Below are 13586 nucleotides of genomic sequence, written 5' to 3' on the forward strand. Positions count from 1 at the left end.
TTTTCCGTAAGTGCACAGGTGATGTGCCGGGCACGTCATATGTAAGTTATTTTTGGGAAAAATTCATGAAAAAAAATGCGTCAATCCTACAAAACATAGTTGACGCCATTGGGTCGACAAATGATGAATTTAGAAGAAGATGCAAACCCAACGCCACTAGCTTACTTAGCTACGATACAAAATGTCAACATAAGTAGGTTGGAAAATTTGAAAATTGCACCCCATAAAAATTAGCATTTTTGAATCAATTACAGCACATAAGCAAACACATTTATGACAAAATTATTGCTTCCACGTGAAAGATCAAACATTTCTACACAATTTAGATATAAAATATTGAAAAATAACCGTAATTAAACAGTCAATTATTAAAATATTATTATTATTATTATTATAAAGACCTCTGAGCCTAACAATGGCTGTTCTCGGACTGGTTTATTAAAATATTAAAAATAAGCTAAATTATGCCTGTTATCACAATCTTACAAAAACTAAGGCAGTTTGCCTTACAGCCATTTGCCATGAGCAGATGTAAACAAACCACAGCACTGCCCTGGTAGCCTATCACGGTAATACATATATGCTGCCTGCAATGGCTCTCTTGGGGCCCATGATTTAATGAAAATACAGAACAAAGGGCCACAAAAACTAATGTACGGGACCAAAACACTCGATGCAGAGCTGAGCAGGGTTGAAATGATGTGTGGGAGCAATACCAACTCATGCCAACTGACCAAAACACTTTTGTTTACAAAAATAATATGGTTTATTGGGTCAGTTCTGGTTTTTTGTTCAAGCTCTAATGCAAAATTTACTCGAAATTTTGTGTCTAAATCCGATTATGTTGAGTTCTTATACGGTCGAGGACCGAGGTTCTCCAGTACTTGTATGAATAATCACCTCTGTGAAAACAAATATATCCATAACAAACTCATGGCTCATTGTTCTGAAAATCTTTCTTAATATGCATTGATAAAGTTTGGTCAGAAAAACTTCAGTATATTAAATACAATGTCAGAATGACCTTATTCAAAAGATAAATGTCAGTAATTTAATCAGTTCCCATGAGCTGCTAGTTTTTGATGTAAAATTTCATTCTTATTGATTTCTTGGCTTAACTGATACACAATCTTTGCATAGTGGCGATTAAGTTCCTGAAGGTGGCTCAGTTCATCCATTAATTTTTTATGATGTGATTTCTCTTCTGTTCTCCTCCTCTCAACCTGGAAAGGAAAAAAATTCATTATATCTATAATACTAATATTTCTATATCCAGAATCCTAATAATATTTCTTATTAAAAACAAAAATAATTATTATTTTCTTGCCAGCTTAGACAGCATAAACTATACCAGGTCCCCCAGTTACAATTGCATAGAAAATGGTCCAAAGAAAGCAAATTTTATTTTTTATGATAAAACAAGTTTTGAGGTAGGAAAAACCTATTTTTTACAGAGTAGTAAATGACTCAAGACAAGGGCTCTTTCCCTTGTCTACAGCAACTACCACAGTTCCATTCCTATGTCAACCTGCAAGTTGTGGCAACAGCACATCTTACATAGAGCACCTGCACAAGACCCGGTCTTCATTATTCTCTTTGGTCTTTGCAGGATAATTATTCATCAAATCCCATTCCTTTTCAGAGAAAGTGGGTGTGTTTGAGGACTCACAGCAACTACCAATAGGTTTTCCCTATGTCACAACCTGTTTTTGGATACTGTTGCCGCTGTTCATCCTCAAAGAAGCTTACCAAAGAAATTGACAGGTGACAAAATGACTTATGCTCTTGAATTTCAATCCCAACAACTCAGATAAAATATTTTGGTCCAAGGTCAAGCCACACGTTTTAAACCACTGTTTTTATTCCAGATACTCACAGGGTTTGGTAACTAAGAACAGGAAACTAAACAAGAACTTATGAATATTAAGATGTAATTCTACAGTGACTTACCTAAATATGCTGGGTTTGGTTGCAATTTTGTTGCATCTTGCCTAGTGATAGCATACCCAACACATTAAGAAGACCCTTGGTTTTCCACTTCAGAATCTATGGGGTCAAGACTAACCATACTGTCTCTGATGACCACCCTGTACACTCATGAGACTTCTTCAAAAGAAGCATTTCTGAAGAAAGCTAACAATGTACTCTTACTTTCCTAATGTCACATGTCTTGCAAAAGGAGTATGGATCTACCTTTTTCATAAGGGGAACTAAATTTATTCTCAGCAAATAATAGAGAATGCTTTGTTTGTGCTTGGGTGTAGGAAAAACGGACCTTCTGGGATGTTTGCCGTAACCTCTAAGTAAACCTTAAGTGCTTGAACTGGGCATAATGTTTTGTCTGACAAGTACAGCCTTCTTATCAGAATAGGCAATTTCCCCTTTAAAGGGTTCTCTTTATTGGTCAAGAATGATGGGCCAGGGAACGAGCTGTTTGAATGATGTAGCATCCCTGTTTAAGAGAGTCCAGTTCACTAATACGAGCTCTTCATGCCTAAGCAGTCAAGATTGTACAACATATGAGGTAGCTGTATTGGGCCCACTGAACTGAGGGGCTGACAGAAGCTGAAGCACCTTATTCAGAGACCACATACATAACTGGAAGCCTTACAGAAGCAGGTCTTTGTAATGCCAAATACTGGAGACGTAACCATTTCTATTTTAGAATCAATACCAAATCCATAAAGCAAGGGTTCTGTTACTACTGCCTTGTATGCCATGACTCTTGTAACAGCAAGACATTTATCTTCGACAGAGATCTCGACTGGGCTCTCAGCATGGATATAACCTAACCATACTTTCCATATGGACTGGTATTGTTGAATAGATGATGTCTGTAACTTTGCAACTGCTGCACTAGGTACCTAGCAATGTTTGGTGGGTAATTTTCACAGTAGACAAGATTTAAAATATCAATACGTGAAGGTCTCTGCTCAAAAGGGAGGATGCATAGACGACTTGCCCTCCTAATGTCAGGGATAGGACAGCAGACGATAATGGAATTGAGTTTTTCACCCACTGTTTAAGTAACAGAAACCAATGCCTGATTGATCAATTTGGGACTATCAAGTAAGCAGTTCCTTTAAAGGTTAGAAGCTTGTTCAAAACCTTTGAAATCTGGAAGTTGGTGTTTCTTGCTTGTGGCAAATAGGTCCACATCCGGATGTGGAAGCATGTTGGCAATTAATTGAACAGAATGATTATCTAACCTCCACTCTGCTGACACTGTCATTTCCCATAATAGAGTCTGCTATTAGATTGAAAGACCCTGTGAGGTGAATTGCGGACAAGGATAGATAATAATTACTGTATTGAGAGCCCAACTTCTTGATGCAGGACATTGCAGTCATGTTGTCTAGATCCCACAATATGTGTCCCTTTTGAAGGTTGCAGTTTTCTGAGACAAAGGCAACCATCAGTTCCAGAAAGAGAATATGACATTTCCTCAGAGCAGAAGAACACCTCCCTGCTACCTGACGATCCTCACAATGACCTCCCCAACCTGTCAAAAGTGGTATCCGTGTGTAGTATCACTCGTACAGATGGAGGAGTCGGTGAACTGTTTGCCATACCACGACCAGAGAATCTCCCAACTTTATTCCTTTGATGAGGCCGATCGGAATTTTTTTTCTTGCATGTAATAGCCAAAATTTGTTTACATTTTTCAGTTGCAATCAAAGGATTGGGTCTACCACAGATGCAAACTATAACAGGCCCATCGTATGTTCTAACTACCTTCTGGACACTCTTGGGTGTGCAAGGAACCTTTTATTGGTGGGAAGAGACATCTGGCTGTGAAGAGTATCCCGACAAAGTTCCAGCCACTGATAGTGTCTGCTGGGTGTAAGGCAGGATTTGTTCTCATTTATTAGAAAGCCTTTTTCTTACAGCCTGTTCACTACCACTCTTAGACTTCATAAGCACTCTTCTCTGATGGCCCCCAGATTAACCAATCATCTAGGTAGGCTACCAGTTGAATATCTTCTTGTCCAAGTTCCCAGACAACTAATATTGTTAATTTTGTAAAGATTCTTGGGGTAATGTTTAACCCACATCTATATATTACCTTCTCTATACAGAACCCTAAGAATGGGCTGAAAGGAAAGGCAATAGGGATGTGTCAATATGGAGCTTTCAAATCTATAGAAATGGTCCAAGTCCATTGCAGAACGATTGAACGTACTAGCCAACAGTAGTCATCTGAAAACTGTGACAAACAATATGTTTGTTCAATTTTCATAGGTCAAAGATCACCCTTCATTTGAAGGAATCCTTCTTGGGGCAACTGAAGGGACATGCTTAGTGGTGAATATTCACATGTTTCTCTATGGCTCCTTTAAAAGGGCCTTCTGTATGTAATCTTCCAAAGAGGGGTCTGGTTAGACCAATTCCACTCTAGCCTGTTGACGGTAATACTGTGTCCCAGAGTTTCCATTGCATGTGATGCTGTAGAAGCCAACCCCCAACCATAAAATTCCTACTGAGCCCCACCTCTTCCTTTGCCTTTGATAGGCATTCCAGTTAGTAAGTGTGTTTTTGGACACTTCGAAAGGGATGTTTTTCCTGCTGTTGTCACTTTGATTTTGAGAGAATCCTTTAGGGGTGACTGGAGACTTATATGACTCCAAGTCACAATTAGCCTTCTTTGGTTTGGGGAAAAAGGGAAATCTCTGGTTTTTTATTTCCTAGATTCCCCTTTTCCAAGGAGAGCATATATTGTACGATTCTTTTGTTGGGCTCATTCATTGAGTTGAGCCACAACAGACTCCTCAAATGGGTCCTTATAGAAAGGGTTAGAATGTAATAAGGAGGTTACTTTAGGAAGTGACATCTTGAAGCCCTCAAATGTTTCCATCTGAACCTTTGTACGACACTAGAAAATCAGAGTGCTCCCCATAGGTTCACATATGTGATTTGGCCACAACTGTGAAAATTGTTATGGATGGTTCTAAAAGCCTTTTGATGTCAACTTCCAACAATGTAGTACAGGTTATAATACCAATGAGGTGCATCCTAGCATGAAATTCAGCCAAGGCCTTTCCCTCTCAGATTTTTGTCATAGGGGTCTCAGACTATTGAGTAGTTATGTCCAGAGGGAGCTTTTTCCTTTCAAAGGAAGGACAAATATTGGCTATTCCTTAGGAGAATTATCAAAGCTAAAGGCAAATGACTTTAGTTCTGCCATTGGCTCTCATTTCCCAGTTACTACAAAATTTTGAAAATCTGCCTTCACATGATTAATCATTTTAAAGGTGAAGGAACAGAAGACTGGGGCTACCCGGTAAGTGACTTGGGTCTTATCCATGATAGCTGCATTGTTCCATTTTCCTTGAACCTGGTAAAGGGTTTCTTCTATAGTTTTCAATTCGGCAAATGCAGCAAACAGCATTTCCTTTTGGGGGAGCTTGCACAATCTGATTATGCCTTGGCAACCATACTGTGACTGGCTGGCAACCAAGGGACAGAAGTCCTGGGTGAATTACTATACCCCTCAGAAGATACAGACACTTCTGTCAGGGTTAGGTGGACTCTAATAGGATCCTCAGTATCCAATACCTGCATGGGAAATAAGAGATACCTCAAAAGAAAACTTATCTACAGTTGAAAGCTGAGTCCCTCATCCTTTTGGGTTCAGCAGGGCAGATTCAGTAGCAATATCTATTTCTTGTCCGATAAAATGGACATCCCTAAGAAATTACCTCTCTTCTCCATTGGAAGAGTTGACTTGGGAGGTTCAACGAACTAATGCTCACGGGTTTTGGTCCAAACATGAGATCTGCTCGGAAATGGAGGGGAAATATACTCGCTGGAGTTTTGTCCGAAATATGTATGTACTATAGTCTCCTCCTTTCATACCCTTAATGAAAGCTAGGACCCAATGAGACTCTTGAAGCTAACTGTTTCATTCTTAAAACTTGTTGCCACAAGCATGTTATAAATTTCACAAGTCTGGTGACAAATCATATTCCCCTTATTTCAACAAGGGCTGTTCATGGCAAGTGGTATGGGCTTTACATACTTGCTGCCCAGTAGTGATATACTGTAAGGAACAATTTTTATTTGAATCTACTTGGTATTAACCATCAACAGCCACTGTATAGATAGTGTACTCAGAATACTACAGACCAACTTGGTCACAAGTTTGTAGCTGTAGTACAATGTTATGACAACAGTTATCCATAAGACTGTAGTAAGTATTACCTTGTTCATAATTACTACCACAAATTTAATTTTAAATATATTTCTCACAAATTTTTGAAGTGCTAATTGTTTTTAATAACCTAAGCACAACATAAATTTTACCCTAAAAGTAAATTCTTGAATGTTACACCACCCAAGTTAACTGTATGCGTACTGTAAAACTAATTTGTTTATCTGACCTAGGATACTGTTTTATCTAGTATAGGCTACTCAGATCACTTTTAAAGCTATAGGCTACATAACAAAGTAGTAGTAGTAGTGGTCAATTACCACATATATTTATATAAGTAATTACTAAATAAATTTTGCATCAAAATGACAAATTTTAAATCAATTTGTATTTTTCATAGCTAACAAACCCTCGGTCTTAACAATTAGATAATCTTGCGCCAGCTGGAAACCAGTTAAAACAATCAAAGATTGTAAAGCAAGGAATCTGTGGCATCTAGCAACTCATGCGTATACGAGGTGGAAGCTGGTCGTCGATCAGGCACAGTGTCTCGTGACGTGTTGATCTCTCTTTGACCGCCTTGGAGAGTAGACTCTTTTGCTTTCCTTCCAAGCCGGTTGCTTTGTTGCCCATGATTCTTTGTGTTCAGTTGCGTCTGTGTGTGTGTGATTGTGGTTTAAATATTATGGAGTTCTCAGAGTCTTCGCGGCCTCATCAACGCAGGTGCCTGGGCATTTAGGGTTTTCCGTGCTCCAGGTTTTTGGCTGCTGGCCATTCAAGCTAACTGTACACTGTAAAACTAATTTGTTAATCTAGCCTAGGCTACTAAAAATCATATTTTAAGGCTATGGGGTACATAAAGTAGTAGTAGCAGTGATTAATTAAATTATATAATTATTATATAATTTTTTATTTAAAAGTAAATTACTGAATGTTATGCCACTCAAGCTAACTACAGTATATATACTGTAAAACTAAATTATTCATCTAGCCTAGACTAGACATAGCCTAGACTACTGCTTTATCAGTCTAGGCTAAGAATAGATTTTCTCTTTAAAGAGTTCTCCATTTATCTACTCTAGGCTACTGCTTTATCTAGTCTAGGCTACTACAGTTCACAATTAAGGCTATAGGCTACATAAGAAAAACCACAAGTATGTACCCCTATAGTCTAAGCTACTGATTTCAATGAAAATATTTTGCCAAATAAACTTTCCATAGGCTAGGTAGATTTAAGTACAATTTCAATGCCTCTTATATCACAATGCAAAAGTTTATTAATTACGTAAACAAACAGACATCGCAAATGTTTTCCTGGCGACACTGCCATTGGCAGAGAACTACTTACTGGAAGTAGGTCTGTAAAGGAAAAACACTTTATAATCTGATTCAAGTTCCCTTATAATAATGATAATTGGGGAACAATTTTGCAAAATCCATTCAGTTCGGCAATTAAATACTATCGCCAAACAATTGGTTTCACTTAACCCATGGTTGGAAGTTGAACGCTGTTAGGAGCCAGTTTGTGGCTAGCGTACCCTACAAGGTTAGCTACTAAGCTGATGATCAAAATGAAGTAGCCTAGCCAATCTATTATGTAGCCTAAGGTAATTTACTAAGATAAAAAAAGTCATATACTAATGACCTTGTTCAAGAACAGTACTGTTGTAGGCTAACAACCTACAACCCCTAAAATTAGGCCCAATTTCAATGGACATTATATGAAAATGTAAGTTTAATAATTATGTAGGCAAACAGACATCATATATGATTTCTGTAGAAGCCGCTATCGGTGAAGTAGTTCTGTGAAGGAAAAACATTGTATAATCTCATACAAGCTCCCTGACATTAATGATAATTGGGGAACATTTTCACAAAAACTAGGTATGCCGTTTGGTAATTAAATAATACAACAAAACAATTGGTTTCACTTAACTCAAGGTTTGGGCAGATTTAAGCCAGTTACAGTCAGCGATCACAAATCATTTTTTCTCACATGCTGTAACCTAAAGGATTACATAGCCTAACAGTAAGTAACCTAAGGTAATGAGTAAAATAAAAGGACATATACTAATGACTTTCAAGAACAACTGTTATAAAATTACTAATTTAGTAAAATTAAGCACTGTTTGTCGGCTAACAAGATGATACTGAAAACAATCAACCAAACTAATTTTCATCTCGTGGGAGATCGCCATCTCCTAACTTTTCATAAAAAAAAAAAAAAAAAAAAAATTTCTAAAACTTCACTGGGATTTAATACTATGTACTTAGCTTGCGACTGAATTTTGGTTCTTCTGTGATGACCAAAATAAGATCTTGGAGCACTTTCACTGGACAACATTATGCAATGTGTTGACGCTTGCAAAGACTGAAGAGTACTAATGATGACCGAGTCTTGCGCAGATACGTGGTTGACACAATGACGACATATGTAGGATACGTTGTTGCCACATCTTGCAGGTTGATATAAGAATGGAACCGTTGTTGTTACTGAAGACAAGGGAAAGAGCCCTTTTGTCTCAAGTCCTATACTCTGTCAGTGTCAATGTGCATTATATATGCAGGCAGTCCCCAGTTATCAGCGGGGGTACCATTCCCAGTGGTGTGCCGATAAGCGAAAACCACCATTAAGCAAAACTTGGCAATTTATGGGGCCATAATGGTGCTTATGGCACCTCTTTTAGATATGTTATGGTGCCGATAACCGGAACTCAGCCTATTATGGCGCCATAAATTGCTGATTTTATGGTGCTATACGAGCCCCATTAAACCGGTTGTCTGATAACCGAGTCCACCGATAAGCGGGGGACTGCCGTTACTGACTAAGAGAATCTTAGAATTAGTTAGTTTATCTTATGGAGCCTCTATGGGGACCCATGAGAGTAACTCCTTTGAGGACAAACAGCGGCTGCTCCATCAAAATATAGTCTTTATTATAAGAAATATTGATAAAGTACAAACCAGAGCCTTTCATATTATGAGTATCCATTAGTGCAAGCTGGAATGGCTGGTGACCTTTTGGTTAAGCAGGGTAAGAAAGGATAATTACCCCTTACTCTCCCTTCAGTCAGAAGGATCAACTGAGGCAGCTGAAGTGTGTTCATCCAAATAGGTCTGGTTTGCATACCCAACGAGAAACAAGTTGCTTCAAAAATTTATTTGTTCCTTTGGAGATACAAGCCTCACTGTTGAATTTCTCAGTTCCAGAAATCCTTTATTCTTCTAACAGTTGGACTGTAGAACAGTCTCCCTGAAGATGTCATGAAATTGGAACTTCAAAAGTTCAAGCAAAGATGTAATTCATTACTATCCTAATGCTATTCTCCTTTCATTTTAATACATTTTTATCTATTTATTAATTTATTTCTTTTTAATAAGCAACATTTCTTTTTGTATTTCCCTGTACCTCCTCTTACTTCCTTATGAGCACCATACTCTTTGGTAGCTAGAGTTTCAAGATAATGGCCCTTGTGGGCTTGTTCCATATGAATATGGTTCATCTAAAGAATGTAATAATAATAATAATAATAATAATAATAATAATAATAATAATAATAATAATAATAATAATAATAATATTAAGAGACTTGCCTACTAAGTGGGAGATAGTCCCTCTCAGGTAACTGGAGTTGAATGCCACCTGGAAATGCAAGTAGGGGATGTCAAGATTTCTGTAACTTCCTACTGGTTTGGTGAAAAGGTTGACCAGAGCAGCAAGGTCATGGGTCAGAGTACCCTGTGTGTATATGAGAGGGTACTCATGAAGGGGGTAAAATTGGAGAACCATGAAAACCCACAAAGTGAATTCAAACTCAGACAGTAACTCTACCTATGCCTCCACCCTTCCCTTGTTAAAAGGGGAGTAGAGGGGGGGGGGTGGGGGGGGGACATTTTAAGTACTTTACTAAGATTAGGTGTTTGAAGTGCAGGTACATGTATCTAGTACAACCCGGCTTATACTTTGGTCTAGATGCTGATCCAGAAAATAAGAGAGAGAGAGAGGGAGAGTATCCCGATACCTCTACACTAAGATTATGCTGGTCAAACAGACTCTTGAGCAAGGCCTTGCCCAAGGCCTAGTTAGGCATAGGCTAGGATGCAAAGGACTTTTTACTTCCAATTCAAAAGATAGAAAATTATTAATGGAAGAAATGCAAGTTCCATACAACCAGTCAAAAAAGATCACTGAAGACTGAATTATAGCTGAGTCCAAGCCATACAACATGACCTGACAGGAGATACTATCAGCACAGAGGGAGCCCTCCATTCCCCGAGTCAGCAATGCTGGATGGGCATTTGAATATCAACAACAAGGAGTAGCTTGGGTCAATTTGAAAACATTAGTGATCAAAAATATTGATCAGCCAAAGAGGAGGAACAAGTTGAAATAGTGGAAAATGGAGGATACAGAACATCCCAAAAATAAGTGACTATTACGTACTTACATTACTACTCCCAGAGAATGGGTTTGGGGAACAGAAAACTAATACCTTTCAGCATAGAAATTATGAGATTGAGCATAGTAGAAAACTTCCAGCTTGAACTGCAACTCTGCCATCATCATAGTGGGCCAAGGACAACCCATTTAAACTGATCAGAATGTTTCCACCAAGACAGGAGTCAGAACTAATACCTCTGAGTCTGCTGTGCTTACTAGCAAACCAAGGTACGTATTTGTCTACTAAAAGGGGAAAGGGGGGACCCCCCCCCACAGAAGCTCAGGGGATGCCCACTGGCCAGGTAACACTCCTAGTGTATAGCAAGCAAAAGATCAAGATTCCAGTCAGGTGGAAACCTAGAAATCACCTGTAGAACTGTCTTCAGTTTGAAACAGTTTCAAACTGACAGCCCCTTAACAGACAACAATAGGAAACTTGGGGTTCTGATAGAAAAGTACTCACAAGTATACATGTTTCTCTTAACTGTTTCAGCCTAAAGTTATTTCCTATGATACACTACCACACAGCTTGTGCCATACTTCCACAGAGAGCATCAGCACATACTGTAATGGTTAAGATTCAACAACCCTACTCCAGTATCAGTCGCTCTCTCACTCAAGGGAGGAGCCTGTGAAAATCTTTGGAGGGTGGTCCCTCACAACTTCTAGCACCTTCTCCGTCATCTCTTTAAAACCTGTGAGCAAGGCCACAGATCTTGGAGAATCTGAAGGGGAAGAGAGATGATATTGGTAGTGAGATATCTTACTAAGAGCAAGACTAGTAACCTTCACTGTGACAGCTAAAGTAATGGGAAGTTACGAAGTAACCTTCCCCACCCATCTTTTTCCATCTCCCTCCTGTCTTCCCATAGCTGGAGGAGGAAAGGCTGGTAAACTCTGGGTTTAGGGAAGTTGACTCCTTCCAAATAAGAGAACCTTAAGGCCAAACTACCTAAAGGTTTGGCTATACTACAGCACTTCACTGCCACTTAGGGTTAATAATATACTGGGTGGTGGAGAGCAAATGTGGGACTCCTGCTTCCCTATCCACTGCAAAAAACTTTGCTGTCACTAAGGATTAATAATATAGTGGGTGGTGGAAAGAGAATGTGGAACTCCTACCCTTTCCACTGCTGACTCCATGTATCTCTGAAGGGGGTTTTGTGGAGAAAACACCAATCTGAGGTGTCTTCTCCCTACACTTAAGGAGGATGAAAGAGATCAGAAGTATCTGAGAGTAATGATGGGGGGGGGGGGGAGATATTAATCCCATGGAGAGACTGACTAATCAAATGCTATGAGTTCTTCCTCAGGCGTGAACATACATGATTATAGAGATGTAATATCCTGAAAATGTGTTTAATCAACTTGTAAATTTTTTCATGAGTGATATGGATTAACATGTAAACTGAGGAAGTCATGAAAGAAAATCTATCTTATTCAAAGGAATAGAATATTTTGTGTGCTGAATACCACGAATATCCTTTAAGTCTGCACATGTAGAAAAAAAAAAGCTACATACAAACCAACAAAGAGGACATGACAGACATCCAATCTTCAGGGAATCATAGGCTAATAAAAGGTTGCTCAAGAGAGTAGCAGAATGCACACTGTATCATGTAAAAGACCATCTTAATCTAACTGAAGCACAACTGCTTTCAAAGTGATCTTCCCAAAACATTGTAAACAGAAGTATGCAATACACTACTAACAACCTACCATTCATTAAGTCTGATGACTGTATGCATAATGATGGGAGGAAGTGGTGTTAATTCATCTGCACCCACCTGGGAAGGCAAGGGAGAAGAGTCTATGCAAATGCATGAAGACTAAGTGTCACTAAACTCTCCTTACACACAGAAGAGATAGTGAAATGTGATTCACAATATCCACAGACTTTTTCAAGCTCTGTAGTAGCTGCCTGTTCTTTAAGCAACAGGAGGCCACACCATTATTCCATTCCCTCACCTACTCTGTTCTAATCTCATCTTAAAAGAGCAGCGCCTCACATCACAGAGGGTAGATGGTCTGGTGGTATCTGACTGAACACAGTTCAGACCACAAAACTATTGCCCCAACCCCTGTAATTGGTCACGAGTAAGAAGACAGGAAGAGAACACGCAAAAAGTGAATGTGAAGTGGGACCTGTTCTATTGTTCAACTTTAATGAGGGAGAGTACGTAAGAGATGTCCTCCTGAACTTCCTATGAGAGGCCTTAGACCTCCCTGTCTTCCTTTACCACCCAAGCAGAGGAGGAGAGGGGCAAAGATGAGCTCAATGATGATGGTGATGAAGATGAAGAAGAAATTTTCTTCCTTTTCCCCAGAATGCTTATTTGTCTTCTACACCAAAGGGCTGGGCTGGAACAAACATTAAAACATCTGCCCTTTTTGTAGTAGATAGAGAAGCTACAGAGACTGCAGGAATTAAAAAAAAAAAAAAGCTGCTGAGTCAGAAGATGGCTGGGCCCTCTTATAAACAACTAGGTTATCGAGGAATGCAGCTGCAGATGGACTAACCTGGAGTATTAAAAGTAGGTTTCTATATACTCATAAAATACAATCCTTGTAACCTAACAAGAAAAAAAGAAGGGTATGTTACACTTTTATAGAGGAAACAAAGTACTGGAGGGGTACAGTTACATTATAAGCTAGCAAATGCCTACGAGATGAAATGGTGGATATGTGACATGTTTGAAGAGAAAAGAAAAGACTGGAGGGGTTCAGCGACACACCCGGTGAACACCTCCCATTACCAAACTATCTATCTTCTTCCACTAGTGAGAGGACCAGGTTAACCCTTAAACGCCTATTGGACGTATTTTACGTCGAGATAAATTGTCTTTTGGGTGCCGACTGGACGAAATTTACGTCGACATAAAAGTTTTTTTTTAAATTCGCGGAAAAATACTTATAGGCCTACCAGCCGAAAACTTTTGAATCACACGCCTTGGGGGATGCTGGGAGTTCACGGATCAAGGTGTTATTTTGTTT

General features: G+C 39.0%; 1 protein-coding gene across 1 annotated transcript in view; it reads right to left on the reverse strand.

Moving 5' to 3' along the window:
• Window positions 1-364: 364 nt before the first annotated feature.
• Window positions 365-13586, reverse strand: part of LOC135219607 (coiled-coil domain-containing protein 93-like) — a gene marked incomplete in the record, with an annotated part of 427141 nt that continues 413919 nt past the window's right edge. The window contains 1 exon segment of the mRNA XM_064256502.1: window positions 365-1223. Within this exon segment, the coding sequence (XP_064112572.1) occupies window positions 1056-1223 (168 nt within the window).

Source organism: Macrobrachium nipponense, chromosome 1 (assembly GCF_015104395.2).
Source record: "Macrobrachium nipponense isolate FS-2020 chromosome 1, ASM1510439v2, whole genome shotgun sequence".
Lineage (NCBI taxonomy): Eukaryota > Metazoa > Arthropoda > Malacostraca > Decapoda > Palaemonidae > Macrobrachium > Macrobrachium nipponense.